The following is a 27,218-nucleotide window of genomic DNA, read 5'->3' on the forward strand; positions in this document are numbered from 1 at the left end:
AAAAAAAAAAAAAAAAAAAAAAAAGAATATGTGTGTGTGCATGGGTACACATCCGGCAGGGGGTAGGAGGGAGAGACTTGTGTACCCAGAGATTTAGTATTTGAAACAATGGGAAAGAATGAACAGAATTAAATAATAACAACTACCATTTATTGGGTCTGTATTAAATGCCAAACACGTTGCAAAGTGTTTTAGGCACAATATTTCATTTAATTTTCAGAACAACTCAGTGAGGGAGAAACATATGCGCCCATTTTACAGATGAAAAAAGAGACTCACTGACTCACACAGCTTGCGAGTAGGGCCAAGCTCCAGCACTGAGATCCTGATGCCCATGCCCTGAACCGCTATTGGCAACTGCTTTCCAAGGGCTTGCGATGAGAAAGGAAAGGAAATTGGTTTTATGTTGTGGCAGAGGACTTGCAATGAGACATAAAGAACTCTCTGACAATGAGGGCTGTTTAGTTGTAGTCAGAGTAATTAGGCTTGTTAGAGCTCTTCCTCTGAGGGCCTTTACATTTAAGATGAATGGATGCTTCTATGCCTGGATGGTTTGAGGGGAACGCTCTCTGTTCCCAGCATGGGGCTGGCCTGTTTGAACTAACTGACAGCCTCACTGGGGATACAGGATTGCCACTCGAGAAACCGTTAGATAACAGAAGATAGCACAGAATGTGAGCCAAATGGGTCTGGCAGAAAGTGAGGGCTACAGACAGGCAGATGCCACTGCGGTTCAAAGCAAGGGCTTTGTGGTCGGGCGGGCAGGCTTGTGTTTGAGTCCCGGCTGGATCTACTGCTTTTGTGACCTTGGGTACGTTGTCTAACCTCTCTAAGCTTTGGTTTCCTTGTCAGTAAAAAGAGCCTAAGAATAGACCCTACTTTGGAGAGATGCCATGAAAATTAAATAAGATAATCCATGTGAAATGCTTGGCACAGAACCTGGACACAATCAGAATACAATGGGGAGGAGCTGCTGTAACAATGACTATTGGTGGAGTGCGGAGGCGGGAGGCAGCAAGCAGTGCAGAACAGAGCGCTAGGTCGGTGGGGAGCCCAGAAAGTCTTCCTGGGAAACCTGAGTTTTGTCCTGGAGCTTGAAGAGTTAGTCAGGTGAAATCAACGGGAAGGCATAGAGACGGAGGTAGGCGGGGCTCATGTAATGGAGTGAGATTTCAAATTCCCGGTCACTTTCAAAGAAAAATCTGATTTGGTCTGTGGTTGCAGTAGAGAAGGAAGTTGACTACCGGGAAGAGGTGGGAAAAGAGATGAGGTCTTTCATCCTTGTTTCCAAACCCAAAATGTGCACAGAGACAAACCTCAGAGACCTAAACAAGAAATCTGACATCCAGGGCTTCTTTGCCCACTTCTGGGCTCTTGTGGGAGGAAAAGGTGTAAGGGCCTGTGCACATGGCTGAGGGCAGGGCTGGTGGCGGATGGGGTCAGGATCTGAAACAAGGGAAGTTAGGAAATGTGGGTGAGGCCCTTAATGACTGTGCGGGCTGATTCATGTGGGAAACTAGCTTCGAGGCCACATGGAGATCTAGCATCCGGTCAGGCGGGAGGCCAATTTTGAGACCCTGGGCATCTTTGTCTTCAGGGTTGCCAGCTAAGAGTGGGAGTCCCTAGGGGAGCAATCCCTGTGCTAACCCAATTATTCCCTACCAGCCCGCTTTATCTCCCTGATGTGAAGACAAATACCTTAGGAACCAGGTTTTCCAGGAAAGATGCTGCTTGTTTCAGACCCTTTATGCTAAAACATCTGCCAAGTACCCACTGTCAACCCCTTCTGTCAAGCATCACGTAGGCCTTGTCAAAAATGCTAATCCTCAGTTCTTGTCCCTAGAATCTGATTCCGTGGGTTTAGAGATTCAGGAATCTATTTCTAACAAGCATCCAGGTGATTCTTTAGGTAAGGCAAATTTGGAAAAGGCTGACTTAAGAGTCTCTTACATTCCCTTCAGTCCTAAATCTAGACAGCAGAGAGTGTGTAGCAGGAAGGGCCCAGGCTCGTGGCAAGAGGCGGATTCTAGCCAGACCCTGCAGTTCACAGGACCCTGTGCTGGGGAAGCCCTAGAAGCAAAGGAGGCTGCAGGGAAGGAGTTTTCACCCATCAGTAATCAAGAGCCCAACAGAAGTGAAAATGGAAGTCAGGGAACAATTGGTTTTGAGCATCTTCCTGGGACTGGCAGGACAATGTAGCTCTGAGCAGCTCCCACTATACACGAGGGGACACTTAAACCCAAAGACTTTTTAAAACGTGGCTAAATTCTACAGCTAATCAGAGGAGGCAGCAATCCAGATCTCCTGGTCTTCACCCTGTTCTTGTTGGGGTGCACCGCAGGGCACGCATGTTGCCTTGTGGCTTGTGGTAAAGGCACTGTCGTGGAGCTGTCATGGAGCGCCAGTGTCCTGAGTCCCTGGAAATTCTCCCGAGTGGCCTGGAATCGAACACTACCCTGGATTTGATCAATCTATGATCGAGAGAAAGAACCGGGTCTGCGGTGGTGCGCAGGACGGAGGAAAGGCCGTGAAAGCGGGAAGTACGGGAGGCGGGACTGAAACGGAAATAGGCACAAGGCTCACAAAACCTGAGGGCCGCGTCCGGAGGGGTGACCTGACCCAACAAGGCCCCACACCTGGCGATGGCAAAGCTGGGCGAAAACCCCCGCCCCACCCTCCCAAGGTGGGGCAGGGAAAAGGCAGAGTGAGAAGCGAGGTCTCATTTTGCTGAAGCTTTTTAGAAATTAGCTGTGTCAGAGAAACTGAAAGACCAAACAAAACCCCTAAAACTCCAAGCCGATTATTTCATCCACGTGGCACATGAGCAAGCCAAAAAAACGGGGTGTGGGGCGGGGAAAAAGTCACCCGTCCCGCCCCTGCTGGAAGGAAGGGATTTGCCTGGAGAGCAAACTCTGACACCGCCCGGTCGCTGAGTCGGCGCGGCCGGGAGGGAGGGAGGTCGAGGAGGCAGCTCTCACAAAGCCGCCGAGCCGCGGCCCCCTCTCCCCGCCCCCTGCCCGGCCACGCCAGAGCGCGGGGAACCGCCGCGGGCCCTTTAAGGGCCGCGAGGTGCGCGGTCTCTTTAAGGCGGGTCCTGGTGGTTTCTGTTTTCTGAAGGAAGTGACGGGGGGTGGGATTGAATGAAAAGTGCAAAACACAGGCTCTCAGCGCCGGAGCCAGGGGCCGCGGAGCCTGGACGGGGCAGCGCCGTCTCAGCCTCGGGGCCGCCGGGGGCGCGCTGCCGAGCGCTACCCACGTGCGTCCGCGCCTCCTCGCGGGCGACCCCGCGGCCGAGTCCCCCGGCGGAGCGGCTCCCGGGCGCCCCGAACTAGCCCCCAACTTTGGGCGAAGTTTGCCTGAGCCTCTCCCCGCCCCCACGCGGCGCGCCGGGGCCGCGAACGGCGGCGGCCCCCGGGGATGCGCACGTCCGGGGTCCCCCAGGCGCGCCCCGCGCTGCTGCTGCTGCTGCTGCTGCAGCTGCTCGCACCGCTGCTGGGAACGGGTGCGCCGGCCGAGCTGCGGGTCCGCGTGCGGCTGCCGGACGGCCAGGTGACGGAGGAGAGCCTGCAGGCGGACAGCGACGCCGACAGCATCAGCCTCGAGCTGCGCAAGCCCGATGGCACCCTTGTCTCCTTCACCGCCGACTTCAAGAAGGTGAGGCGCCCTCACTCTCCGGGGTGGCATCTTCGGGCCTGAACCCCCCCCCCGCGGGGTCTCAGGCGCCCTCTTGCCTGCAGCCGGGAAGACGCGTCCAGGAGGAGGACGCGGCTGGCCCAAGGTCACGCTGGGCTCTTCTCTACACCTCTTTGCCCACTCCTCAGCGCCCATCCCTTCGTTCTCCCCAAAGAACCCCTCTGCTGCCCCTTCTCATTCCCTCCTCCAGTGCTCCCAAAGCCCCCAGGTGCTGACCGTCCTTCAGAACTCCTGCTAACGACTGGACTCCCTTCTTGGAGTCATTTCCCTGTGCTCTGGTGGGAAAAGTCCTAGGCGAGGTGTTCTCACTGTGGGTTCTCGCTGTGTGATCTAGAGCAAGCGAGTCTTTCCTCCTATGGGCCTGGCTTCTCCCCGCTGTACAGGGCAATGAGGGGTCTGCGAGGCCTCCCAGCCCTGACATTGTGGAGCCCCACTGTCACCTCTTCCACTGTTTTGCTTTTCTGGGGAGAGCTGTCTGTCCCTGGTCCCTCTCAAGCCGGGAAAAGCCCTGTCTCCTTGGTCTGGAAGGCTGGGGCGCTTGCAGCAGGAGGATCCTAGAGAGAAACCCCGGCTGAGGCCCCCTCCCTCTGGGAGAAGCGCTGCCCTTCACTCTGCCTGGCAGAGAGACGAGCCAACCCCCCTATTTTGTCCCAGATTAGGGTTGGGGAGTTAGAGACCAGCCCTCTCTCAGAGTGTGTGTGCGCGCGCGCGTTTGTGTGTGTCTGTCTGTCTGTGTATGTGTGTGTGTGTGTCTGTGTGTCTGTGTGTTGTGGAGGGAACAAGAAGGGCCTTGCACCCAGTGGGCTGGGGGGTTTTCAGAAAATGGGCCTGGAAGGATAGTGAGTGACTAAGCTGGAGGAAAAGAGGGTGGGTGAGTCAGGTATTCAAGGGAGTGTTCCGTCTCCTTCCCCCAGCCCCTCTTCTCCTAAAGAGAGGCCTGTGAGGCACTGTCCCTGGGGGAGGTGTAGGGGTGAAGCAGATTAGACAGCTGGGGGAGCTCAGGCCCCGGGACCCTTGCTGGAGCCGCCCCTCTTTCCTCCCTCCTAGAGACAGGGTACTTTAGAGGAGAGGTGGCAGAGTTTGGGGAGTCGTTAGGGACCCAGCCAGATTGCCATAGTTAGCAGGAGTGGGGGATTACGCTTGACCGCTAGAGGGAGGTGGAGGAGGGGTGTTGAGGCTTGACCGCTAACTGCCCCAGGGCCACTGACTTGCCACTGACATTGGACTTAAGCAGGCAGGTGGGGGTGGGGGGGTGACCATTCACAAATGGGAAGACTCTGCATCCCATTCTTACACATCAGGCCTAAGCTAGGCTCTCAGACGTAGGTAGGGGCAGACGAGTCTGTGGGTGGAGAGAGGGAAGCTGATAAGGTCGGCTTCCCTACCCTGCCTCCTCACCTAAACCTTAGGGGACTTTTATTAAGTGTGTTCTGTTTCTGAAAAATCTATATTAGTGGCTGGATCCATCAGGAATCAGGGATCTAATCTTCTGTCCAAGCCCTTTGTCCTTGAAAGTTAGCCTCAGGCCAGGCTGTGACTCCCACCCTCCTGCCCAGTGGACATCATCTTGTGGCTGCACTAGAACCCTGCAAAGAGACTTTCCTGGCTGTGGCCAGGACAGTGAAAGGCAATTGATAGGGCTGAGCTTTTATAGCCTTTAGCTACAGCTGGAAGATTTTTATTGCTCTGACCTGAAGGGAGAGACTAAGAAGTGTCCAGGTAGCTGTGATGGGGATGTAGTAGTGGCTGATGGCTGGGGTGGGGTGCGGGGATTGGCGTGACGGTATGGTGGGCATCTGCCTGCCCAGTTAGAAAATGCATTTGGAGGGTGTGAGCACCTCATTTGACTGCCTGCAGTGGTTCAGACCTCCATTCAGGTTTCTGAAGTCTGCTTTCAGGTTAGCCTCTGACCCAGAAGCTGCCATTTCACACCCACCTCTGGCATCTCCAATTTCATCAGCAAGGGAGGGAATTGGGAGTGGAAGGCACAGAAAGGAAACCAGCTTTCCCAAGTCCCTTTAAGTCTAGGCTTCTCCACTGGCCTAGGATGGGGTGCAGTTGGAGAAAGCAGTGTGGGGGAGAATAGCCTCTACCCTCGCCCAGGCCACTCACCACCTGCACCAGCCACAATCCTTCCAGGGTGGGTCACCTCTCAGTTCTCAAGGCCTCGTGCCCGAAAGTCCTTGGAAGATTTCCACAAGAAAGCTCGGTCTAAAGCTCGGTCTAGAAGGAATGATTTTTCTATAAGAGAAAGACAGGCTGGGTGTGGTGGCTCACATCTGTAATCCCAGGATTTGGGGAGGCTGAGGCAAGCATATCACTTGAAACCAGGAATATGAAACCTTCAGGCCAAATGAGACCCTGTCTACAAAAAATTAAAAATTTTTCTAGGCACGCCGGTGTGTGCCTTGTAGCTCCAGCTATTCAAGGAGGCTGAGGCAGGAGAATCACTTAAACTCAGGAGCTGAGGCTGCACTGAGCTGTGATTGTGCGTCTGCACTGCAGCCTAGGAAATCATGCTTTTTATGTTTCTTGTACCAAACTCATTTGCAGTGGTTTGGGGAAAATCCCTAATCTACTTTGGAAGAGTGATGTTCGCCATTTGATCACTTTGTGGAGAAACAGCCCAAACTGAATGAGACAGACTTGGTTTACCATTTAGTAGCAGGTTCACCCTGGGCAAGCTGTTCGATCTCTCCAGGCCTTCACTTCGTCGTCTATAAAACAGAGATAATAATAGTACATATCTTAGGGTTACTAGGATAATCAAACAGGGCAGTGCCTATGGCATACTCGCTCTGTATTAGATACTGTGTTAAGTGCTCGAGACATAGGACCCATTAGCTTTGCTAATTGTGGCTCACACAGCATTTCAGCAAGGATTCTCTCTGCTAGCCTTGGATCTGAAGACACTGAATGACAGACCCAAGGTCATGCAGAAAAGTCAGTATTGAGTCTGGAGGAGCCTTGAGCTCTTCATCGTAACCTCCTTGAAGTTCCAAAATTGCTGGCCAGCCCCTCAGAGCAGAAGCAGCCATCCTTGTCCTGACAGTCCCCCCAGGGCAACAGCGAGCCCCACTGTGTGGGATGGGACCAAGTCCTCTGTCTAATTCCCAACTTCATCCAGCCCCCTCTCTCCAGCCCTTCCCACCCCCATTTGCCTCTACCTGAGCTGGAGGTCTGACAGCCTAACTCTTTCCCACACTGCCACCCTGGACCTTGAAGCAGGGAAGCATCATCCCCCTGGAGGACACATAGCCTGGGGCTGTGAAACCATCACGCATTATTGCAAGCCCTGCCCAGAGGCTGAGTGAGGGCCATCCTGCGGACTGAGCTGCAGCTCTGAAAGAATGCCACAGCTCTGAAAGAATGCCACAGCTCAGTGCCTGCTGGCTTTGCTGCACCTCGCAATCACCTGCGGAGCCTTGAAAACTCCCAATGCTACACACCCTACCCATGAAATCAGAGTATCTCGGGGTGGGAGTCGGGCAGCAGTTTTTTGTTTGTTTGTTTTGTTTTTTGGTCATTCCAATGTGCAGCAAAGTTTGGGAGCCACTGGCACAGTGGCTCTAGGGGAGGAGCGGGGACCTGGAGAAGCAGCCAGGTCGGGTTGTTAAATGAAGGTAGGGCCCAGACTCAGTCACATATTTGAAACCTGTCATCTTACCCACACTAATCCTAATGTGTTTTCAGCGGCACATACGCTTCGGCCCTCAGTACACAAACTAATTCACAGTGCGCCCTCGGGAGGCAAGACTCTCCTTGTACTCCACATCCTATGGGTGTAATGAGCCCTGGACGTAATCACTAGCATATCTAATCATAGGTGTGTCACCGTCCCCTCTCTCTAACCTGGCTGTTTGACCGCCCTCCTGGTCCACCTTCTGGAAGCTGGTATTCCTGCCAATTTCGCTTTCACCTCTGTCCCTCAGTCCAAGTGACCAAAAGCTGGGAAGAGGATGAGTTATGCTCCAGGCAGCCTGCTTTGACACTGACCGGATTGGGGCGGGGGGGCGATACTGACAGATACGAAGGTCATGGTGATGGCATCAGGGCAGCGGGCGGTGGGGATCTCCTTCCCCTCCCAGCATCAGGGGGAGAAGGAGACACAGACTCCAAAAGCATGGAAAGACGGGATCCTGAGGGCCCATGGCCAGAGCCTTGGAGGGAATAAGCAAGATAAGGAAAACCGTGCGGCTGTGTGGGTCAGTTCAGGGCCACTTTGGAGGGACAAGGACCCAGGGAGGTCGGAAGCTTGAACCCTTCCCTGGGCACTGATGGGTGAGTGGGAGCCAGAGGAAGGGACAGTCCAAAGAATGCTAGAGCCCCTGTGCCTGGGGACCCTGGTCTGGGGGCAGGGGAGCAACATGGGAAGCCTTGAAGTGTCATCAGTGAAGATGTGGAATGTGCAACGTCCATTTCTCTGCCTAAGAACGTTTATCCCAAGAAGATATCACAGCATATGGATGTGGAACCGAGAAGCTTTCAGGGCCCAGTCTGCCCCTACCCTGTCAGTGTGAGCGCCCTTTAGATTTGTGTGGATGCATCTGACAGATGGAAAGTCTCCTTGGAGAACAGAAGACAGTGGAGTTGCTTTCGGGAGAGGCCCAGACTTTTCTGGAGCTCAGAGCATTTCGTCAGAGGTATTTACAAGAAGTCACCAGATGGAATGACTAGGCTTACTGACATGGGGCCCTTGGGTCTCCCATCCCCTCCTCTGCATGTGAGGAATTCCTCCTTAGATCAGGGATGGGCAGCCCCGCCTGAGGGGTCAGACGCACTCCCTGGAGCTTGGCCAGCCTCCCACACCCCTGAATGCTAGGTCCAGGTGGAGTCCTAGCAACAGATCAATAGGCCCAGTGAAGACTTCCACCTGGGATAATGGCGTATGCTGCTGGGAAGCTGGTGGGGAGAGTGAGTTAGTCCCTCTCAGGCTTCCCGAGGCACAGAGAGGTGGTGGAGATAATTTTGGGACAGACTCCTGTTCTGCAGGCTGAGGGCCCAGCCTTGAGGTGAGGATTGCATAGGGTCTAGAGATCACCCATGGAGCAGTCCCTCATGTCACACACGGCTTCATGTGATCCTCATTGCCACAGATAGCACGAGGCAATGGTACCTCTGTGTGTAGACGTTCGGCTGAGGCCTGGAGCTCTGAAGTGAGGCTGACAAGATCCAGCAGCTGATGATCCGGGATTAGGACCCAGGGTTCCTTCCAGTATATCCTGACTGCCTGTCTGCCGTGGCACCATGAGTGGGCTCCTTCCAGAAGGCTAAAGAACCCTGGGGAGGGAACTAGAGGGGAGAAGGAGGCCAGAAAAACCTTGGTGCAGAGGTAAAATCCACAGAGACCTTCCTTTGTACGTGGGCTGGACCCCTTCTCCCACGCTGTCCCCTCCCGTGGATGGAGTACTGACTTCTTGGCCATGCCTGCAACTCTTCTCTCCCTGCACAGCCTCTCGGGGAGTTCAGTAAGGGGGTTGAGTTTAGAAAATATCTCACCGAGGCCAGGCGTGGTGGCTCACACCTGTAATCCCAGCATTTTGGGAGGCTGAGGCAGGCAGATCACTTGAGGCCAGGAGTTTGAGACCAGACTGATCAGCATGGTGAAACCCTGTCTCTACTAAAAATACAAAAATTAGCCGGGCGTGGTAGCAGGCACCTGTAATCCCAGCTACTCTGGAGGCTGAGGCAGGAGAATCACTTGAACCCGGGGGGCAGAGGTTGCGGTGAGCTGAGATGGCATCACTGCACCCCAGCATGGGCAACAGAGTGAGACTCCATCTCAAAAAAAAAAAAAGAAAATATCTAACAGACACTAATGAGCTCTCACTATCTACGTTTTTTCCTGCCACTTACCAGCTATGTGACTCGGCAAGTCACTTAACCTCTCTGAGCCCCAGGCTCCTTGCCTGTACTTCAGAGACAATAGTGTGATGCTCGGGGCTCAGTGTTCACAGTGATGAAGAGGCCCTTTGGAGAGCAGAGGCCCTCGTGGGCATGTGAGGAGCAAGGTGCCAGTGCCCACAGGCCGGGAGTTCCCTCCGCCCCACCGTGAAGCGTGTTGCTGCAGCTGCTGCTTTTCCGCTGTAGGGACCAAAGCCTCATGAGGAGCTAACATCCCTGAAGTTGGCAAGTGTTGGAGTGGCTGCCACTAGGGAGTCAGATAAAGGGCAGGGAGCAAGGGAGGCATCAGGGCTGGGAATGCGGGTGAGAGGGAAGCGTGGAGCCCTGTCTTAGGAGCCCTGAGTCAGTGGCACGGTGGGGCACAGTTGATCCACATAAAGCCTCACATTGTTCCCACGGCAGTCAGGACTGTGGTGGCCTTTGGGATTCGGCTGACAGAGCACTAGAAGCTCTGGGGAGGGCTGGGGCCAGGGGCACTGCCCCGGGCCAGTGGTTTTGCTAATGCTCCGTGACAAGCAGCCTCTGTCCAGGCCTAGCACTGGGGGTGCTGGCATCTCATCATGGGGCGGCCTGAGTCCCTGGGTACTGGCCTTGGAATGTACGTGGAATCCATCCACCCCATTCCTGCTCGAGGATCCTGGGCAGAGCAGCCAGGGTGCTTCCGGGTCTGCTGTGGGACTAGGAAGGCACCACTTCCTGGCTGGCTCTCTAGGCTAAACCCTCTCTCCCTCTGTAGCCCAGTGAAGCCAGCCCCTTCTCTAGCCATAAAGCAGCTCCAGCCAGGAGCAGAGGAATAAATATTTAGATTGGCTCAGCCTGGGCCCCAGAATCACACTCTCTAGTGTGATGGGAAGGAGACCAAGATGGCAGAGGACACTCCCAGAAGAGAGCACCAGCTGTGGAGGAGCAAGGGGGCTGAGGGAGAGGAGGGTGGGGGCCAAGCGGCTTCATGCGGCCCTGCAGCGATGACCTGTGGCTTGGGCCGTGACCAGCACTGGACAGTGGTGGCTGGAAGCAGCGCGTGGAGGGAAGGGGTGGTCTACTGCCCTGGCCCCTTTTGCTTTGTGTTCCCCTGCAGGCTGGCCTCCCCCCAACCCCCAGGGCTTTGTGGGAAGGGGCTGAGGAAGAGCACTTGGAGAGTGGGGGCAGCTAGGGGCCGTGATGGGAAGGCAGGGTGCCAGAGGAGGCTGGGCAGGCTGGAGCGAGGTGATGGCACGTGGTGAGAATGTGTTCCTGTGTGTGTGTGTGTGTGTGAGAGAGAGAGAGAGAGAGTGTGTGTGTGTGTGTGTGTACACATTTGAGAAGAAGCGTCGGGGAGGAGGTGTGTGAGGAGAGTTGAGCAATGGGGATGGCGATGCTGGGTGTGTCCTTATGCTGGGCATGAGATGGGGAATTCAGAGGGTGGGCTGGGCATGGGGACTGCGGAGAGGGGTGTGATGAGAGGGTGGAGAGCCGCTTCTGCCAAGACTGGGAGACTGTGTGGGAGGAGATGGGCCTGGATGTGCGCCTGTGGAGGGATGGGAACATGGAACAGGAGCCACTGGGAGACTTTGTGGGAAGGAGATTGAGACCCAGTGAGCCTGTGAGAGACGACATCGTGCGCACGAATGGGGAAGCCGCGTGAGCCTGTGCGTCAGTTCAGATTAGGCTTGGCCGTGAGTAATATAAACCCCCAGGAACAGTGGCTGATGCCGAGGCAAAACAGCCTGTTTCGTTCTTCCCAATGTTATCTGAGTCTGGAAGCCACAGTCAGGGCTGGTGTGACAGTCTCGCTGTCCCCTGGGTGCCGGGGGCTCCCTCCCCACCCTCAGTGCTGAGCACAGGATGTCTGCCCGAGGTGCCCTTCCCAGAGCGGTGCTCTGCCGTGTCTCAGCGCATTCACCCACTGTGGCTGAGCCAGAACAGCCTTCTCTCTAGGAGACACAGGTGGATCCCAGTCAGACAGCATGGCAGGGATGGGCACAGGGAGGAAGTGAGTATCTGGACGAGGGCTACACTGGGGAGCCTGGACCAGCATGATCACTGGACTCAGGCAGGAGGTCTGGGCTTCTGGCCCTGTCTCTGCCACTGTGTGACTCACGGTTACTTCCCTGCCGCAACCTCACTGGGCCATGAACTAGATGATCCCCTAAACCTTCTTGAAGCCAAAATAGCCGCTGGAGCACTTCCAGCCTGCAGGAGCCCAGCTACAGGCAAGGCCAAGAAGAAAGAGTCTGCACGTTGGAGGCCAGCAGGTTGATGGAGGCCCTGGAGCATTCACTCCTTCCTGCAGCTATGAAGCATCGAGCCCCAGCTATGCACCAGACCCCAGGGCCACCATTTGAATAGGCTGGAGTCACTGTTCTTGAGCCAGAGGCAGGTCACAGAGGGCCTGGATGACTTACTGCCTGGGCAGAAGATGCCCCGAGAGGACAGGGACCATGTGCCTGGGGCGTTAGACTTTAATCAGAGTCTGATTCAGCTCCAAACCACAGGTCCCTTCATGTCACCCCAGGCTCAAACCCACCCGTGACCCTGCCCTGTGAAGGTTGGAGGAAGAGGAAGCCCCAGAAACTTGCCAGGAAGTCTGAGGTGCAGGGAGTGGAAAGTGGGGGGATGCTGGTCAGAACGATGGAGCCCTGTTACCAAACAGACCAGAACATAGGGCTGCCCATTCCCTCTCAGGGATCAGCAAGTGGAATGTGCTTTTCTGGAGAAATAAGACAAAAGAGACTGGAGAATTTGGGGTGTAAAGAAGTCCTGGCAGGCCAGGCAGGCGTGTTAGAGGGGTGTTCCTGCCTCCTGTTCCCCTCTTATTTGTGTCATGCCGTTTGGTAGTTGCAGAAACCACGAGTCAGAGCGGCCACATTCCCAAGGCAGGTGCGCTGAGGGCTTTAGGCAGGGTGCCGCTAAATAGGCGTGATGGACAGTGGGTCCTAATCCTGCCTCTGCTGCTGGCCAGCCCAGGCATCAAGGGCAAACCCCCCAACCTCTATGCACCCGAGTTCCAGTTCTTTTAGCTGAACATCAAGGAGATGAGACTAGTTGATCCAAGAGGCAATTATGCATTCTGGTTAAGATAGCTCAGGCTTTGAAGTCAGACTGTCTGGGTTAAGATCCTGGCTGTGTTTCCTTTTAGCCCATGACCTTGAGCAGGTTACCCAATCCAAGCTCTGTAACAGTCATAGTTCCTACCGCTTGTTGTAAGGATTTTAAAGAGAATCATACATCCTTCTGACCCACGGAAACAATGATTTTTCTCTTCTAGTTATAAACTTCAATAACGCTGTCCTACACAAATCAGGAGATACAGAGGAAATCCTCTGTCTCAGGGAGAAATCCTCATTCCCTCTCAGCACCCCCAGTCAGTTCCCATTTTGACAGCATTTTGTTATTATAATTCATGATGCTATTAATACAGAAGCAGAAAAAAAGCTCAGATAGATTTCTTTCATCGTCTAGTCTAGTCCAAAAGTTCAAATACCTTCTCTTGCCAATGGTAATCAGGTGATGTCACCAAGGAAAGAGACCCCTGAGCAGCCGTGAGACTGCCGGGTATTTCATGCACCTTTGGTGTTGGAGAAGATGCTGTGAATATCCAGATAGGCTTCCCTCCAAAGAGTCCGAGCTGAAAATACTGGGGAAGTGGATTTCGGATCCTTCCTGGGGGATCCTGCCAGGGACATGGCCTGGCTCAAGCTCTGGTAGGGGAAGTCTAGTATCAAGTCTCACCTGGCAGGAATTGAGCCCAGAATGGAAAGTGCTACAGGCAGGGCAGCCTCCCTCTGTCCTCAGCCGACCTGAGTGAGGGAAGGATCAGATAGCCCAGCCGGGCAGGACAAGGAGATTGCAGCCATCAAGACCAAGAAGGGATTTCCTGTTGAGAGGAAGCAGGGGTTAAGCTGAGCTCTGATTCACCTTCCTCACAAGTCTCCAGGATCATAAGGAACCTAATGGAACCTTCCTCAATAGCTGAGCTCAATTTCCCTTTCTGGAAAACCTTCCCCTATACTTCCACACCTCCTTGTTCCGGAGATCATTTACAATAAAAGGAAGTAAGAGAAACTTCTGTGTAGAGTTAAAGGGCTGCAGAAATACATGGGCATTTGTGAGATGACATGCACTCATTTGTTACAGATTGCCCACAAGGCTGGCTGGTCGCCTACAAGAGTAATCCCAGCCAGCACATACCCCGCGTGAGAATCTTTCAGATAATTTACTTAGTCCTCACTACAGCCCTGTCACATAACTGTGGGATCATCCCCTTTTTACACATCAAGGAAACTGGGGAAAAGCCTGGAGGACCCACTAACGCAATGCAGCTTTAGGGTGGAGCTGTGAGTTCCCTGCTGCATGTACTGGGACTCCAAGCGGGGTGCTCAGACCCTGTTGCTGAGGCACCTCTGTTCTCACCTGTGTACAGTAAGTACTCAGTGACTGTGTGGACGGGCTGGGTCCCCAGGTATTGATAGATGATGCACAGGGTTGTCATTCTAAGTCTCTGCAGAACCATAGGGGTTCCCAGCAGAGAATGGTCACTGAGGGCAGGTTGCCTTCACCATAGGAGGGGCCTTGACAGATGTAGACCACTTCTGACTGGGACCCACTAACTTCTCACTGGGAGCAGAGTTAATCAAGTCACAGAGATGGGTAGGAAGGCAAGGGGCTGCTTCCCATGTGGTGAGCAGTGCAGGTAGGCAGAGCACAGAGCTCCAGCAGCCAGATAGGGAAAGGAACCCAGCCCACCCTGCAGCCCTCCATCCTCCTGCAGACCCCCATTTACATGGTGAGTCAGTAACAGGAAGGAGCCCTTGGATGGTGGCAATGCCATTAGCAACCCCATGGGGGAAAGGGGAAGTGGGGAGGGAAGGAAGTAATGAGGCACCCCAGCGCCCTCAGGCAGGAAGGCTGCAACAGCTGCCGCCAGCCTCCCACTCTGCCCTCACCCTGTCCTGGCCCCCCCACCCCACTCACTCAGAGGTGGGTGGCCAGGAGCCTGGCCAATCAGAAGCACCAGGGGCACGTTGAGACCTCTCCCCAAATCTACTGAATAAGAATGTCTGAGATTTCTAGCTATTGGAACTACAAAGAAAAAAACTCAGAGAAAGAAACTTGGAATTGGTACTTGAAAAAGTCAAGCGCTCCTCCATGAGGCCCTAGTCAGGTGGCTGTGGAGGCCCTGACCCACCTGATCAGGGTGGCGTTAAGGAGTTCTGCCAAGGGGGATCATCAGCTGTGAATAAATAAGGAACCAAAAAGAGGTGATGTTTGCTTCAAGGTGAAGCTTCATCCTTTTAAAAGGTTCTCTATGGAAAACTCTAGTGGTTCACTTTGTCAATATTCCAGGAAGCTTTGGGACATTTGGGGTGTGTTCATTCTTTTAAGTCACGGGCTTAAATGGAAAAGATAAAAATTCCTAGACCAGCAGGAGGGAGGTGTCTGTTGCCAGGCAGTGTCCAGGCGTCCCCTCTGGGGCCCAAGCTGAGTACCCGCTGGGCTGGTGGGAAGGTCTCACACCCTCCAGCTGTTCTCATCCTCCTGCCCTTCTTTAGGATGTGAAGATCTTCCGGGCCCTGATCCTGGGGGAGCTGGAGAAGGGGCAGAGTCAGTTCCAGGCCCTCTGCTTTGTCACCCGGCTGCAGCACAACGAGATCATCCCCAGCGAGGCCATGGCCAAGCTCCGGCAGGTAAGTGCCCCACCAGGCCTGCCCAGCCCAGCTCCTGACCTGCAGCCCTGACCTGCAGCCCCGACCCCTGCAGCCATCCTGGCTCTCAGCCCGGATCGCCCAACCTCAGCCTCCCACCCGGCTCCTCATCCTCACACTGTTCCTGGACCCTCTGCCCTTAAACCGCCCTCATCTCTGCCACCCCATTCACCCTAGGGTCCTGAGTCCCTAATTTTGCCCCAGGCCAAACCTGACCCCGGAGCTGCAGATCACTAACTGAACCCCATCTCCCAGATTTCTCCCGTCCAGTTCCAGCACCTCCCTCTGTGTGACAGGGGTCACACACTTGTCTTGGGCTCTGAGGTCAGATCAAGCATCACATCTCCTCTGTCACTCATTAGTTGGGTGACATTGGACAAGTTATTTTTTTTTCTTAATTTTTAAAAGAAAGAAAGAAAAAGAATTAAGGAGAGGAAGAAAGAGGAAGAAGGAGAGAGAACGGGGGTGTTGCTTTATTGCCCGGGCTAGAATGCAGTCTAAAAATGGGTATGCCTATAATTGTGCTTAATAATAGAGACATGAACAAAAAATGAGGGAAGAAAATAACAAACAAGCAGCCAACCAATATTTCATTGAAACCTGTAAATAGATGTGATGTGGTACTGATAAGAGTGTGTATTTTGTGTATTTAAAGTGGAGAGTTCTATAAATGTTAAGTTTACTTGTTCCGGATCTGAGTTCAAATCCTGGATATCGTTGTTAATTTTCTGTCTCATTGATCTGTCTAATATTGATGTTGAAATCTCCCAATATTATTGTGTGGGAGTCTAAGTCTCTTTATAAGTCTTATATATCTGGATATTCCTGTATTGGGTGTGTATATATTTAGGATCTTTAGCCCTTCTTGTTGCATTGATCCCTTTATCATTATGTAATATCCTTCTTTGCTTCTTTTGATCTTTGTTGCTTTAAAGCAGCTCCTGCTATTTATTTATTTATTTATTTTTGCTCTCCATTTGGTTGGTAAATCTTTCTCCATCCCTTTGTTTTGAGTCTTTGTGTATCCTTGCATGTGAGATGGGTCTGGATGCAGCATACCGATAGGTTTCGGCTTTTTTTGCCTGCCTGTGTCTTTGGACTGGGGGATTTAGTCGATTTAAATTTAGAATTAATAATAATATATGTGAGTTTAACACTGCCATGCCATTTAATGTTAGCTGGCTGTTTTGCCTATTAGTTGATGTAAATTCTTGATTATGTTGATGCTCTTTACTTTTTGGTATTTTTTAGAAAGGCTGATACTGGTTGTTCCTTTCTATGTGTAGTGGTTCTTTCAGAAGCTCTTGTAAAGCAGGCCTGGTGGTGATGAAATCTCTGAGTGCTTGCTTGTTCACAAAAGATTTATTTTTCCTTCGCTTGTGAAGCTTAGTTTGGCTGGATGTAAAATTCTGGGTTGAGAGTTCTTTTCTTTAAGGATGTTGAATATTGGCCCCCACTCTCTTCTGGCTTGTAGGGTTTCTGCTGAGAGATCTGCTGTGAGTCTGATAGGCTTCCCTTTATGGGTAACCCGACCTTTCTCTCTGGCTGCCCTCAGTATTTTCTCCTTCATTTCAACCCTGGTGAATCTGGTGATTATGTACCTTGAGGTTGGTCTTCTTGAGGAATATCTTTGTGGTGTTCTCTGTATTACCTGGAGTTGAGTATTGTCCTGCCTTGCTAGGTTGGGAAAGTTTTCCTGAATAATATCCTGAAGCATATTTTCCAGCTTGGATTGATTCTCTTCGTCACATTCAGGTACACCTATCAAACGTAGATTAGGTCTTTTCACATAGTCCCATATTTCTTGGAGACTTTGCTCATTCCTTTTTATCCTTTTTTCTCTAATCTTATCTTCTCGTTTTATTTAATTAAGTTGGTCTTCGACTTCTGATATCTTTTCTTCTGCTTGATCGATTCGGCTGTTAAAACTTGTGCATAGTTCGTGAAGTTCTCGTGTTGTGTTTTTCAGCTCCATTAATTCACTTATATTCCTCTCTAAATTGTGTGTTATTGTTAACATTTCGTCAAACCTTTTTTCAAAGTTCTTGGTTTCTTTGCATTGGGTTAGAACAAGTTCTTTTAATTCCCAGAAGTTTCTTATCATCCACCTTTTGAAGCCTGCTTCTGCTAATGGAACACAGTCTTTCTCCATCAGGCCTTGTTCCGTTGCTGATGAGGAACTGTGATCCCCTGTAGAGGGAGAGGCGTTCTGATTTTGGGTATTCTCAGCCTTTTTAGGCTGGTTTCTTCCCTTCGTTATAGATTTATCCATCTGTGGTCTTTATAATTACCGTCTTTATAGTTGGGTTTCTGAATGGAACGTCCAACTTGTTGATTCCCGGCGCTAAAATCTGAGCAACCCACTGCGCCGGCCAAAACAGCGGCGTTAAGATTGATGGTGCTTTTCTGACTCTGCACCAAGAACCGCCGCACCAAGGCAGCGGCAAAACCGCCTCGCCGGCCACAAGAGTCGCGCTGGCGGCTTGTGGGGCTCCTCTGCTGGGAATCTCCTGGTGCGTGAGCAACAAAAATTGATCTGAAAGTGTGGCGTCCTCTCGTTCTCTGCGCTTTCACTGGGAGCTACAATCCCGAGCTGCTAGTGATCAGCCATCTTGGATCTCTCTCTGGACAAGTTACTTTAAAAGTCACAGTTTTCTCATTGAGAAAATGGGTTGTAGGGGAATTCAGTGTGCTAACATATGTAACGTGTTCAAAACCCTCAAACCTGCTGGCCCGCTTCTGGTGTCTCAGACTTAGGGCCTTGCCCCAGGCTCATCTAGGTTCCCTGGCCTGTCCAGCAGAGTCCGCCCTGGGTGCCTCCTCACCCCTGCCCTTTGCCTGCTTTCGCAAAGGGACTTGGTTCCCTGGATGTTGGAAAGTACGTGATTCCAGAGGTTATATGCCCTGGCACAGCTTGCCTGGCCCACCCACCTCCAACTCCCAACCACACCTCAGCATTCTCAGTCCAGCCCCAGAGGTCAGCCCAGTGGCCAGCACGTAGTTTGGGAAGCGTCCATTCTGGATAGAAGCTGAAAAGGCTCGACTGTACTCTGGGCATTGGTTTCTCTGCCAGTTGCAGAGGGTGGGGCTGCCACCCTGCAGATGGCCCCAGCGTTCTAAAGGCAGTAAGCCTGGGCTTGCCTGACTCTGGAGAGTCGGGGAAGATGGACAGGGAGCATTCTGAAGCCAGGTGGGAGTGGCTTCTCTCTTGCACACAGAAAAACCCCCGGGCAGTACGGCAGGCGGAGGAGGTTCGGGATCCGGAGCAGCTGCACATGGATGTTGCTGTCAACTTCAGCCGGGGGGGCCTGCTGAGCCCCCATCTCCACAACGTGTGTGCCGAGGCCGCGGATGCCATCTACACCCGCCAGGAGGACGTCTGGTTCTGGCTAGAACAAGGTCAGCTGGGAGCTGGGCACTGCCCACTGCTGGGTGGAGGGAAGGGGATGGGGAAACAGCACAGAGCAGTGGAGGAGGGCAGGGACATCATCAGCTGAGTCTCATTATTAGCCTTTCATTTGTTCAGGGGACATTTACTGATCACCTGCAGGGATGTATTGACACAGGACTCAGAGATGTAGACACTCCGTTCCTGTCCCCCAGCAGGGCAGATCTGCAGAGTTAAGTGTGATAGAGTACCATGATGCTACAGGCATTCAGGGAGGGACCCCCACACCAGGCTGCAGTTAGTCTGGGAAGGCTACCTGGAGGAAGTGGCACCTGTGTGACACTTCTAAAGTGAGAAGTGTCAGCCAGAGGAACAGACCCTACTCCAGGCAGGGCACACAGACTCTGCTAGGCCCTGTGGAGGGAGATTCCCAGGTACTTCCCCTCATCCCTGCCCTTAGTGAGGACACAGAGATGGGACCTTCTGTCATGGAAGTTGGGCACCTTCCACTGCCACCTCTTGGAAATCAGCTTCGGGCTTCCCGGTGCCATCATCTCTCCTGCAAGATCCTTGGGAGCACCTCTCCCCTCTGCATGGTCCCTGCCTTCCTGACTTCTGTGACTTCCCAGCTGGTCCCTCTCTGGGTACCTTTCCCAGGACTGCCCTCAGGCCCTCTGTGTGGAGGGGTGGGGGAAATGGCGCCATTCCCACTCCAGGCCCCTGTGCCTTCTGCCATGAGCACTGGAGAAATGCCTGCTCCTCCCAGGGCAGGCCCAGATTTAGAAATGCCCAACGGAGCTGTGGTCTTGCCCTCTACACACATACATCCTGCACCCCAGACTATGGCGCAGGCTTGATGTAAGCATCCCCCAGAAGCGGGCCCCTCCCATACAGCCCCTGAGCCAAACCCGCCGGTCCCTTCCATCTCCCCCAGCGCCCCTCATATGCGCTTTCCCATTGGCCCCAAGCCCTGGCCACCCTGACCTGCCCCTCTGGGTGTGCTTTGCTGGCCCTTCCCTGCCTGGCCCTACTCAGATGTCACCTTTCTTAAGAAGCCTTCCCAGTCTGGCCAATGTGGCAAAACCCCGTCTCTAGCAAAAATACCAAAAAATTAGCTGGGCATGGTGGTACATGCCTGCAGTCCCAGCTACTCAGGAGGCTGAGGTAGGAGAATTGTTTGAACTGGGGAGGTGGAGGTTGCAGTGAGCCGAGATCACACCACCGCAGTTCAGCCTGGACGACAGAGCAAGACTCCGTCATGAAAAAAAAAAAGCCTTCCTTGACTTCCAATCCTGCCTCTCCACACCTCTACCTTAGCACACTCCAGTATGGTGACCTTTTAAATCAGTGGGTGGCAGTGTGGCTAAGTGGAGGCCTTGAAACCTTGGCCAGATCATTAAACTTGTCTGGGTCAATGTTCTCATCAGTAAAACAGGGATGACAGTACTTAGCCCATGGGTACTGTAAGAGGTACTGTAAGCAGAGCCCCTGGCACTCAGTTGATGCCGTGGAGGAGGGCGATTGCCATTTAATCTGTTTCTCCCATGAGCCCAGCAAGGAGGCGCCTAGTGCCCAGGTCTTACCTCTGCATCCCACGGCAAGCTTGGAAATGGACGTGTCTGTCAATGCCTATTGGATGACGGAGGAGACCAAGTGGGGAATGGCAGCAGTCCCTGGCTGGGGGAGCTCCCTCCCTCCCTCCATCCCTCTCTGATCCTTACCTCTATCCCCAGGTGTGGACAGTTCTGTGTTCGAGGCTCTGCCCAAGGCCTCAGAGCAGGTGGAGCTGCCTCGCTGCGGGCAGATGGGGGACCGCGGGAAGCCCTGCGCCTGCCGCTATGGCCTGAGCCTGGCCTGGTACCCCTGCATGCTCAAGTACTGCCACAGCCGCGAGCGGCCCACGCCCTACAAGTGTGGCATCCGCAGCTGCCAGAAGAGCTACAGCTTCGACTTCTACGTGCCCCAGAGGCAGCTGTGTCTCTGGGATGAGGACCCCTAGCCAGGCTGGGGTGGGGGATCCTGGGGGGCTGCTCTGGCCCACTACTCTTCACCAGCTGTCAGAGGGGGTGGTAGCCCCCACCTGAGGCCTTATTTCCCTCCTTCCCCACTCCCCTGGCCCTGGAGCCTGGGCCCCTCTGGCCCCATCTCGCATGACTGTGAAAAGGGTGTGGCACGGCAGGGGGTCTCATGAAGGCACCCCGACTCCCACCCTGTGCCTTCCTTGCGGGCAGAGGGAGAGAGGGCTCCCCAGACCTACACCCCTCCCTCCTGCATCTCCCCTGAAGTGTTCACTTGTAAGCCGCCAAAATGTGATGGCCTGTGGTTCTTCTGTTGAACTCTTTAAAGGCTCAGACCCTAAAAGGAGTCTATCCCTGGACACCCACCTCCCCAGACACAAGGCCCCCTCCCCATGCACACAACTGGAAGGACCTGGCCCCTCGGTCTCTTCCTACACCCCAACAAGGGGCTCCCTATCCCCAAAGAATGAGCTGTTGGGGACCCATGCCGCAGCCCCTGTATCGATGACAGCACGTTCTCATTTCTGGCCCCGAGGCCGCCTGTGGGGCGAGTGGAGGCCTCCCGCCGCTGGGACAGACCGCAGACCACGAGTGCCTTTCCCAGACCTGGACTTTGCCTCCAGAGCAGGCACCAGCTCTTTCCCTCTCTACACAGAAATATTTTTGTAAGGTTCTGGGGCAGTGAGGGAGCATGAAGTACGAGGAAAACTTGAATTCCAGATTTTTAATGCAAAGTATTTATCATTTGTACCAGAAATAAACGTTTTAAGTTTTTACTTGACTGACAAGACCCAGAGTTTGGAGAAAACTTTTGGCCAATGCTGCCACCTGGTGTCAGAAGTGTCTCTACACCCTATCTGTGGCCTATTTTGGAACAATGATTTCTAAAGCACCTACTCTGTGTTCAATCTTTTGGGGAAGGAAGGAGGAGAAGGCAGATGTTACTGGGGAAGGATGAGATAAAACTTCCACACCCAAGACAGTAAGACAGACAGCTGCAACTGTAGTAAGCCAGTCAGTAATAGCCAGCTGGAAGGCAAGAGATGGGATGGAGATTGGAACCCTGCTTCAGATCCGGACTCAGCTACTTACCTGCTGTGCAGCCGTGGGTCAAGTTGCTTGACCTCTCTGTGCCTCCACTCCCTCAGCTATAAAATGAGCTAACTGGCTGAGCACAGTGGCTCACACCTGTAATCCCAACGCTTTAGGAGGCCGAGGTGGGCGGATCACGAGGTCAGGAGCTCAAGACCAGCTGGGCCAACATAGTGAAACCCCATCTCTACTAAAAATACAAAAATTAGCCTCTTATGGTGGCGTGCATCTGTAGTCCCAGCTACTTGGCAGGCTGAGGCAGGAGAACCGCTTGAACCTGGGAGGCGGAGGTTGCAGTGAGCTGAGACCTCGCCATTGCACTCCAGCGTGGGCGACAGAGCAAGACTCCATCTCAAAAAAAAAATGAGTTTACTTAAGAGACAGAAGTGAATTCTTGCATGTCAAGCGTCTAGCACACAATGCTCACTGTTAGCCGTGCTTAGTATCATTACTGTTAGTGAAGAAAGGCAGGCATTCCTGCATCTGTAAGCTTGAGGCAATGAAATCAGACATGTGGAAGGCTTCTCACTTCCCAAGTATCTTTCAATATGAAGAGGCTGTAATAGGAAGTGCCAGGCAGGATGCTGGGTGGTTTCAGAACAGGGGATGTGCAGGCTGCATATATTGGGAAAGGGTTTCTGGAAGAGTGGGGTGTGGGTCGAGGCTGGGAGATGGTAATTATTTGGCCTTGGTGGAGCTGAGGGTAGTGGGGTGATAGCCTTTTCAGGTGGGCATGCCTCCCTTCTGAACCTGTTTTCAAGGGCCAGATCAGCCTTGATGGGGCGTGGGGAGGGAGCTGTCCCATCAGCCACCCCCCTACACCTCCCCGCCTCGGTCTTTTTCTCCTTCCCTTTCTGCCAGGGCATCCATCCCAAGCCCCAGCCACTGTTCCAGGTGGGCGAGGGTACTTGGAGAAGCACCTGCTACCCCTTGTGTGCCTTTTTTGATGCGAGGAGAGTCCCCAAATCAGTATACCTTTCCATCTTCCCTTCTGACCTCCCAGTCACCAAAAGTAATACTTTTTTATTTTTATTTTTTATTTATTTATTTATTTTTTGAGACGGAGTTTCACTCTTGTTACCCAGGCTGGAGTGCAATGGCGCGATCTCGGCTCACCGCAACCTCCGCCTCCTGGGTTCAGGCAATTCTCCTGCCTCAACCTCCTGAGTAGCTGGGATTACAGGCACGCGCCACCATGCCCAGCTAATGTTTTGTATTTTTAGTAGAGACGGGGTTTCACCATGTTGACCAGGATGGTCTCGATCTCTTGACCTCGTGATCCACCCGCCTCGGCCTCCCAAAGTGCTGGGATTACAGGCTTGAGCCACCGCGCCCGGCCAAGTAATACTTTTTTAGAAAGCAATGTTTTCAAGACTTGGAGTATTTTTCCGACCTTCCTTGACTAGCACCTCCTAGTCTGTGTGGCCCCTGCAATGAGGGGGCTCTGGACACCGTCACTCCAGACATCCCTGCCTTGGGTTCCTCCTTAGTCTGAGGGGATGGGGATGAGAAGGTTCCCTTAGACTCTGGGCTGACCTTACACTATGCAAAGTAGACCCCTCCTACAGGGTCACATTCCAGGGCTGGAGGCCACCATTCCAAAGCCTCCCAACCGCCTTCACCCCACTGTCACAGTGCCTGGAATCCTGCCATGACGCTCACTTCCTTGCTGAAAAGCAAATTTTAGTGTGCATCGGAATCACTTGGGAGCTTGTTAAAATAGATGTAGGTGGTCAGCTGCTTGGGAAGCACTGAGATAAGACTTTCCTATGGCAGGAGGCCTTTGTGACCGTGTAAACACCGGGGAGGTAATATCAGTACTCATTTCTCTGCAGACTTTAGGGTTTACAAAGTGCCTTCATATAAATTAGGACATTGGCTCCTTGTAGCAATTCTGTAGCATTTTATAGATGTGGCTCACTTATAAAATTGTGTGACCTGCCCAAGTTCAAGTCCAGACATCTTGTTAGAACAGAACTGTGATCCAGCTTCTGTCTTTTCTTACTCCACACCGCCTCCCAACCCAAATGGCTTTATGAGGTTGGCCGGCCAGAACCTCAGCGAGCATAGCTCACCCACAGGAGGGGGACCCGGGCTTCGGTGGGATGGGGAGGAGTGTGGAATGTGGAGCCCCCCTGGGCCAGTCTCTGTAGTAGCAATCACTGAACGTGTGGTGGGCAGGGGACTGGTGGGGAGAGTGTCCAGAGATTCCCTGGGACCAGAGTTGGTAGGAACAGGCTGTGGTTTCCCTTTGCCAGGGGTAAGCAAAGCATCCTCGGGGAGACCAGAAACCCAGCCCTCACCAGTGCTGCTGCAAGCCAGGAGGATGCGTTGTGGCTGGTTCCCTGGGCAACCTCACCTGGGCTGGGCTGGGCCTCACTGTGGACTTCCTGTGGGTTTTCTCCAGGCCTCTCTGCCTGCAGGCCTATTAGCCAAGGGAGGCCTTTGGTGGGGAACTGTGGGCCACAACTGGGGGCCCTCTGCCCCAGAGTCTTTATTGGACCGATCTCTGGTAGATGAGAGCACAGGGACTTTGGTGAAAAGGAGGGCAGGTGCCACTCTCAAGAACCAAAGGCTTGAGGCCAGCACTGCATGGGAGGAGCATGGGCACCCGCCGGGTCCCAGCTCTATGTGAGCTTGGGCGGGTCACACACATCCGATAAGGGAGAGGGTCTCATTGGGTCATCTCTGAGGTCTTCCCCAACACTGGCATTCCATGTCTAATCACTTAATAGTCTCCCAAATGGTTTATTGGCCATTTGGCTGCTGTTGGAAAATCGAATCGTTTGCTGTCACTTGCTCTTACAAACCAGGCTATAGGTAGGAATAGAAAAAACAAGGAACTACCTCTAACTCCAGCACTTTGGGAAGCCAAGGCAGGTGGATCACCTGAGGTCAGGAGTTCAAGACCAGCCTGGCCAACATGGTGAAATCCCGTCTTTACTAAAAATACAAACATTAGCCGGTGTGGTGGCGCACACCTGTAATCCCAGCTACTTGAGAGGCTGAGGTAGGAGAACCGCTTGAATCTGGGAGGCAGAAGCTGCAGTGAGCCAAGATCGCACAACTGCACTCCAACCTGGATGAAGGAGCGAGACTCAATCTCNAAAAAAAAAAAAAAAAGAAACAAAAAAAAAATAGGCAACTGGAACATCTGTGTCACAGGCATGGACATTATAGGATGCTGTAGGACATTGCTGTCAGATCGCCCTCGAAATGGGGCTGTTCCACCTTACACACAACTAGCAGTGTCTGAAAGTCCCTGTTCTCTCCAAATTCTGTGGTATCAGCCAGGGCTCTCCAGAGAAACAGAACCAATAAGATACACACATACAGATAGATTTATTTTAAGGAATTAGCTTGCTGGATTTTGGGATCTGGTAAGTCCAAAATCCTAACAGACAGCAGTCTGGCAGCTCAGGCAAAAGGTAGTGTTGCAGTCAGCCTGGAGTCGGAAATTTGTAGGGCAGGGCAGCAGGCTCAGACAGGACTCCTGTTTATAGTCTTAAGGCAGAATGCCTTCTGCAGACAACCTCCACTTTCACTCAAGGGCTTCGACTGATTGGATGAGGACCACCCATAATACAAGGGTGATCTTTTCCATAAAGTCAACTGATTATAAAGGTAATCACATCTATACAATACCTTCACAGCAGCGTCTGGCTATGTTTGACAAAACAGCTGGGTATGAGAGCCTGGACAAACTGACACATAAAATTAATCATTGCACCCGCCATTGCTTGGTATTGTCCTAAAATGTTCACTGTTTGACCGGTGAGAAATGTGACAGCATTCTAGGGCTTATTCTCAGTATCAGCTACTGGCTGGAGCCAGGTGACAGCTGAGCTGGTTGTTCCCTTCCACCCTCCTCTGCCCTCACCTGGGATCCCTCACCCTCTGGCTTCAGCTGATGAGAGGCACCGCAGATGGGAGGGCAGGACAGCAGTGGGGCCTAAGTTGCCTGCTCCTCGCTGCCTCCGCACCACACCTGTGGCACTGGCTTCATTCTTCCAAGGCTCCAGAGCTTCTGGGGCCCCCATACCACCGTCTCCTCCTGTTGCCACTTCTGCCCTTGCTTCTCTGTGCTGCTCCTCTCTAGGTGCTGGTTCCCTTAAACCTGCTCGCATCTCTGTCAATAACACCTTCCTTAAAAGGCACACCACGTTGAGTTGGCTCTGTTTTCCTGCAGAGATTCTGACTGATAACCACAGTGGCTCCAACTGGGGACCTAGAAAATTCAGTGGTAGAGGGAAGAAGGCAAAAGTGGGGTGGAAAGTGCAGGCCTACTTGGTGGGGACTCAGTGCAGACCTCCATAGAGGTCAGACCTCAGGGGCTCCCAGTGGAGCGAGGGAAAGACAGTCACAAGATTGGTGTCCACATCCCCCTGGGGGGTGACTATCTTTCCAGCCTTGGCTCCTGTGACAAGGTCCTGATTCCTAAACAGGGAGAGGCAGGATGAAAGGCAGCTCCCTCCCCTCCTACATCACAGAAAGCAGAAACCTTGAGAGGAAAAGTCTCTTCACCACTTCCTGGCCCGCACTGGCACCCACCTTCCCAGTTCCCTTCCTGTCCTCATGGAGACATGTCCCTTCTCACTGCTCCTCCAGACCTCCCTCTATGGGGGAAATGATCCCCTCTTCCTCTTCCATCCCTCCCTTTCCTGCTTCCTTCCCAGTGGCCCTAGAGAATTCACATTTCTTTCTCATCTCAAGAACAAAATAGAAAACACCTCAAGCCCAGGTCCCTATCCACCTCTGCCCTATTTTTCCCTGCTTCTTCACAGACCAACTTGTTGCCAGCATCCTCCTCCCCAGCACTTTCCAACCTTGGAATCACTACTCAAGGCTATGCTGCAATCAGCTACGATGTGTGCCACAAGTCATCTCTTACTGAAACGAAACAGCTGAACTATTTTCACCAAAGTCAGGGCAGATTCATGGTCCTCCCATGTGAATATCAGCTCCCTCTTGGCTCACGCTGTTGCATCCCTCCCAGTCAGTCCTTGTCTATACTACATGGGACTCAGGAAATGCTCCACGCCCCCTCCTGGCATACTCCTTTGTTCCCTTTGCTTTGCTTTCTCCCTCTTAGCTGCGGACCTCAGCTTTGATGTCTCTTCCTCTAAGAAGCCTTTCCCGATGTTCCCAGCTTCGGGGACAGTGTGTCCCATGGCAGGTCCCCATGACACACTGTGCTTTCCTTCTAGAGCATATGCCATAGGATGAGGGACCTGCCTGCTCATTGGTCCACAAGCATCAATGACTGTGAGCATCCTGAGGGTAGGAACAGTGTCCATTGCACTCCCAGCTCCTAGCCTCATGCAGTTCCAGTGGGTCCCCGACACAGCTGTGAATGAATGAATGGCCACTGATCCCACGGCTATGGGTGTCGGGGTTGGCATGCAGCTAAGCAGCTGCAAAGGGCAGTACAGGAGGTAG

At 53.0% G+C, this 27,218-nt stretch overlaps 1 protein-coding gene and 1 long non-coding RNA gene across 2 annotated transcripts; both read left to right on the forward strand.

The window, feature by feature from the left end:
- Positions 1-2,891: 2,891 nt before the first annotated feature.
- OAF (out at first homolog) lies at positions 2,892-21,475 on the forward strand. Its single transcript, XM_017523550.2, has 4 exons — positions 2,892-3,654; positions 15,129-15,263; positions 18,500-18,680; positions 20,403-21,475. The coding sequence occupies exons 1-4, from the start codon at positions 3,418-3,420 to the stop codon at positions 20,666-20,668; spliced, it is 819 nt and encodes a 272-aa protein (XP_017379039.1). The 5' UTR covers positions 2,892-3,417; the 3' UTR covers positions 20,669-21,475.
- LOC119470336 lies at positions 3,662-14,673 on the forward strand. The gene is made up of 3 exons (XR_005199229.1): positions 3,662-4,492; positions 9,679-9,684; positions 10,870-14,673. It is a non-coding gene; the product is annotated as an uncharacterized LOC119470336 (long non-coding RNA).
- Positions 21,476-27,218: the final 5,743 nt, after the last annotated feature.

This window comes from Cebus imitator, unplaced genomic scaffold, assembly GCF_001604975.1.
Source record: "Cebus imitator isolate Cc_AM_T3 unplaced genomic scaffold, Cebus_imitator-1.0 Scaffold28, whole genome shotgun sequence".
NCBI classification, from domain to species: Eukaryota; Metazoa; Chordata; class Mammalia; order Primates; family Cebidae; genus Cebus; species Cebus imitator.

Excerpts from the sequence above, each read along its gene's own strand:
- OAF (XM_017523550.2), top strand. The coding sequence starts at position 3,418 with ATGCGCACGTCCGGGGTCCCCCAGGCGCGCCCCGCGCTGCTGCTGCTG. Across the intron at positions 3,655-15,128 it reads TCACCGCCGACTTCAAGAAG|GATGTGAAGATCTTCCGGGC; the intron begins GTGAGGCGCCCT and ends GCCCTTCTTTAG. Across the intron at positions 18,681-20,402 it reads CTGGTTCTGGCTAGAACAAG|GTGTGGACAGTTCTGTGTTC; the intron begins GTCAGCTGGGAG and ends CTCTATCCCCAG.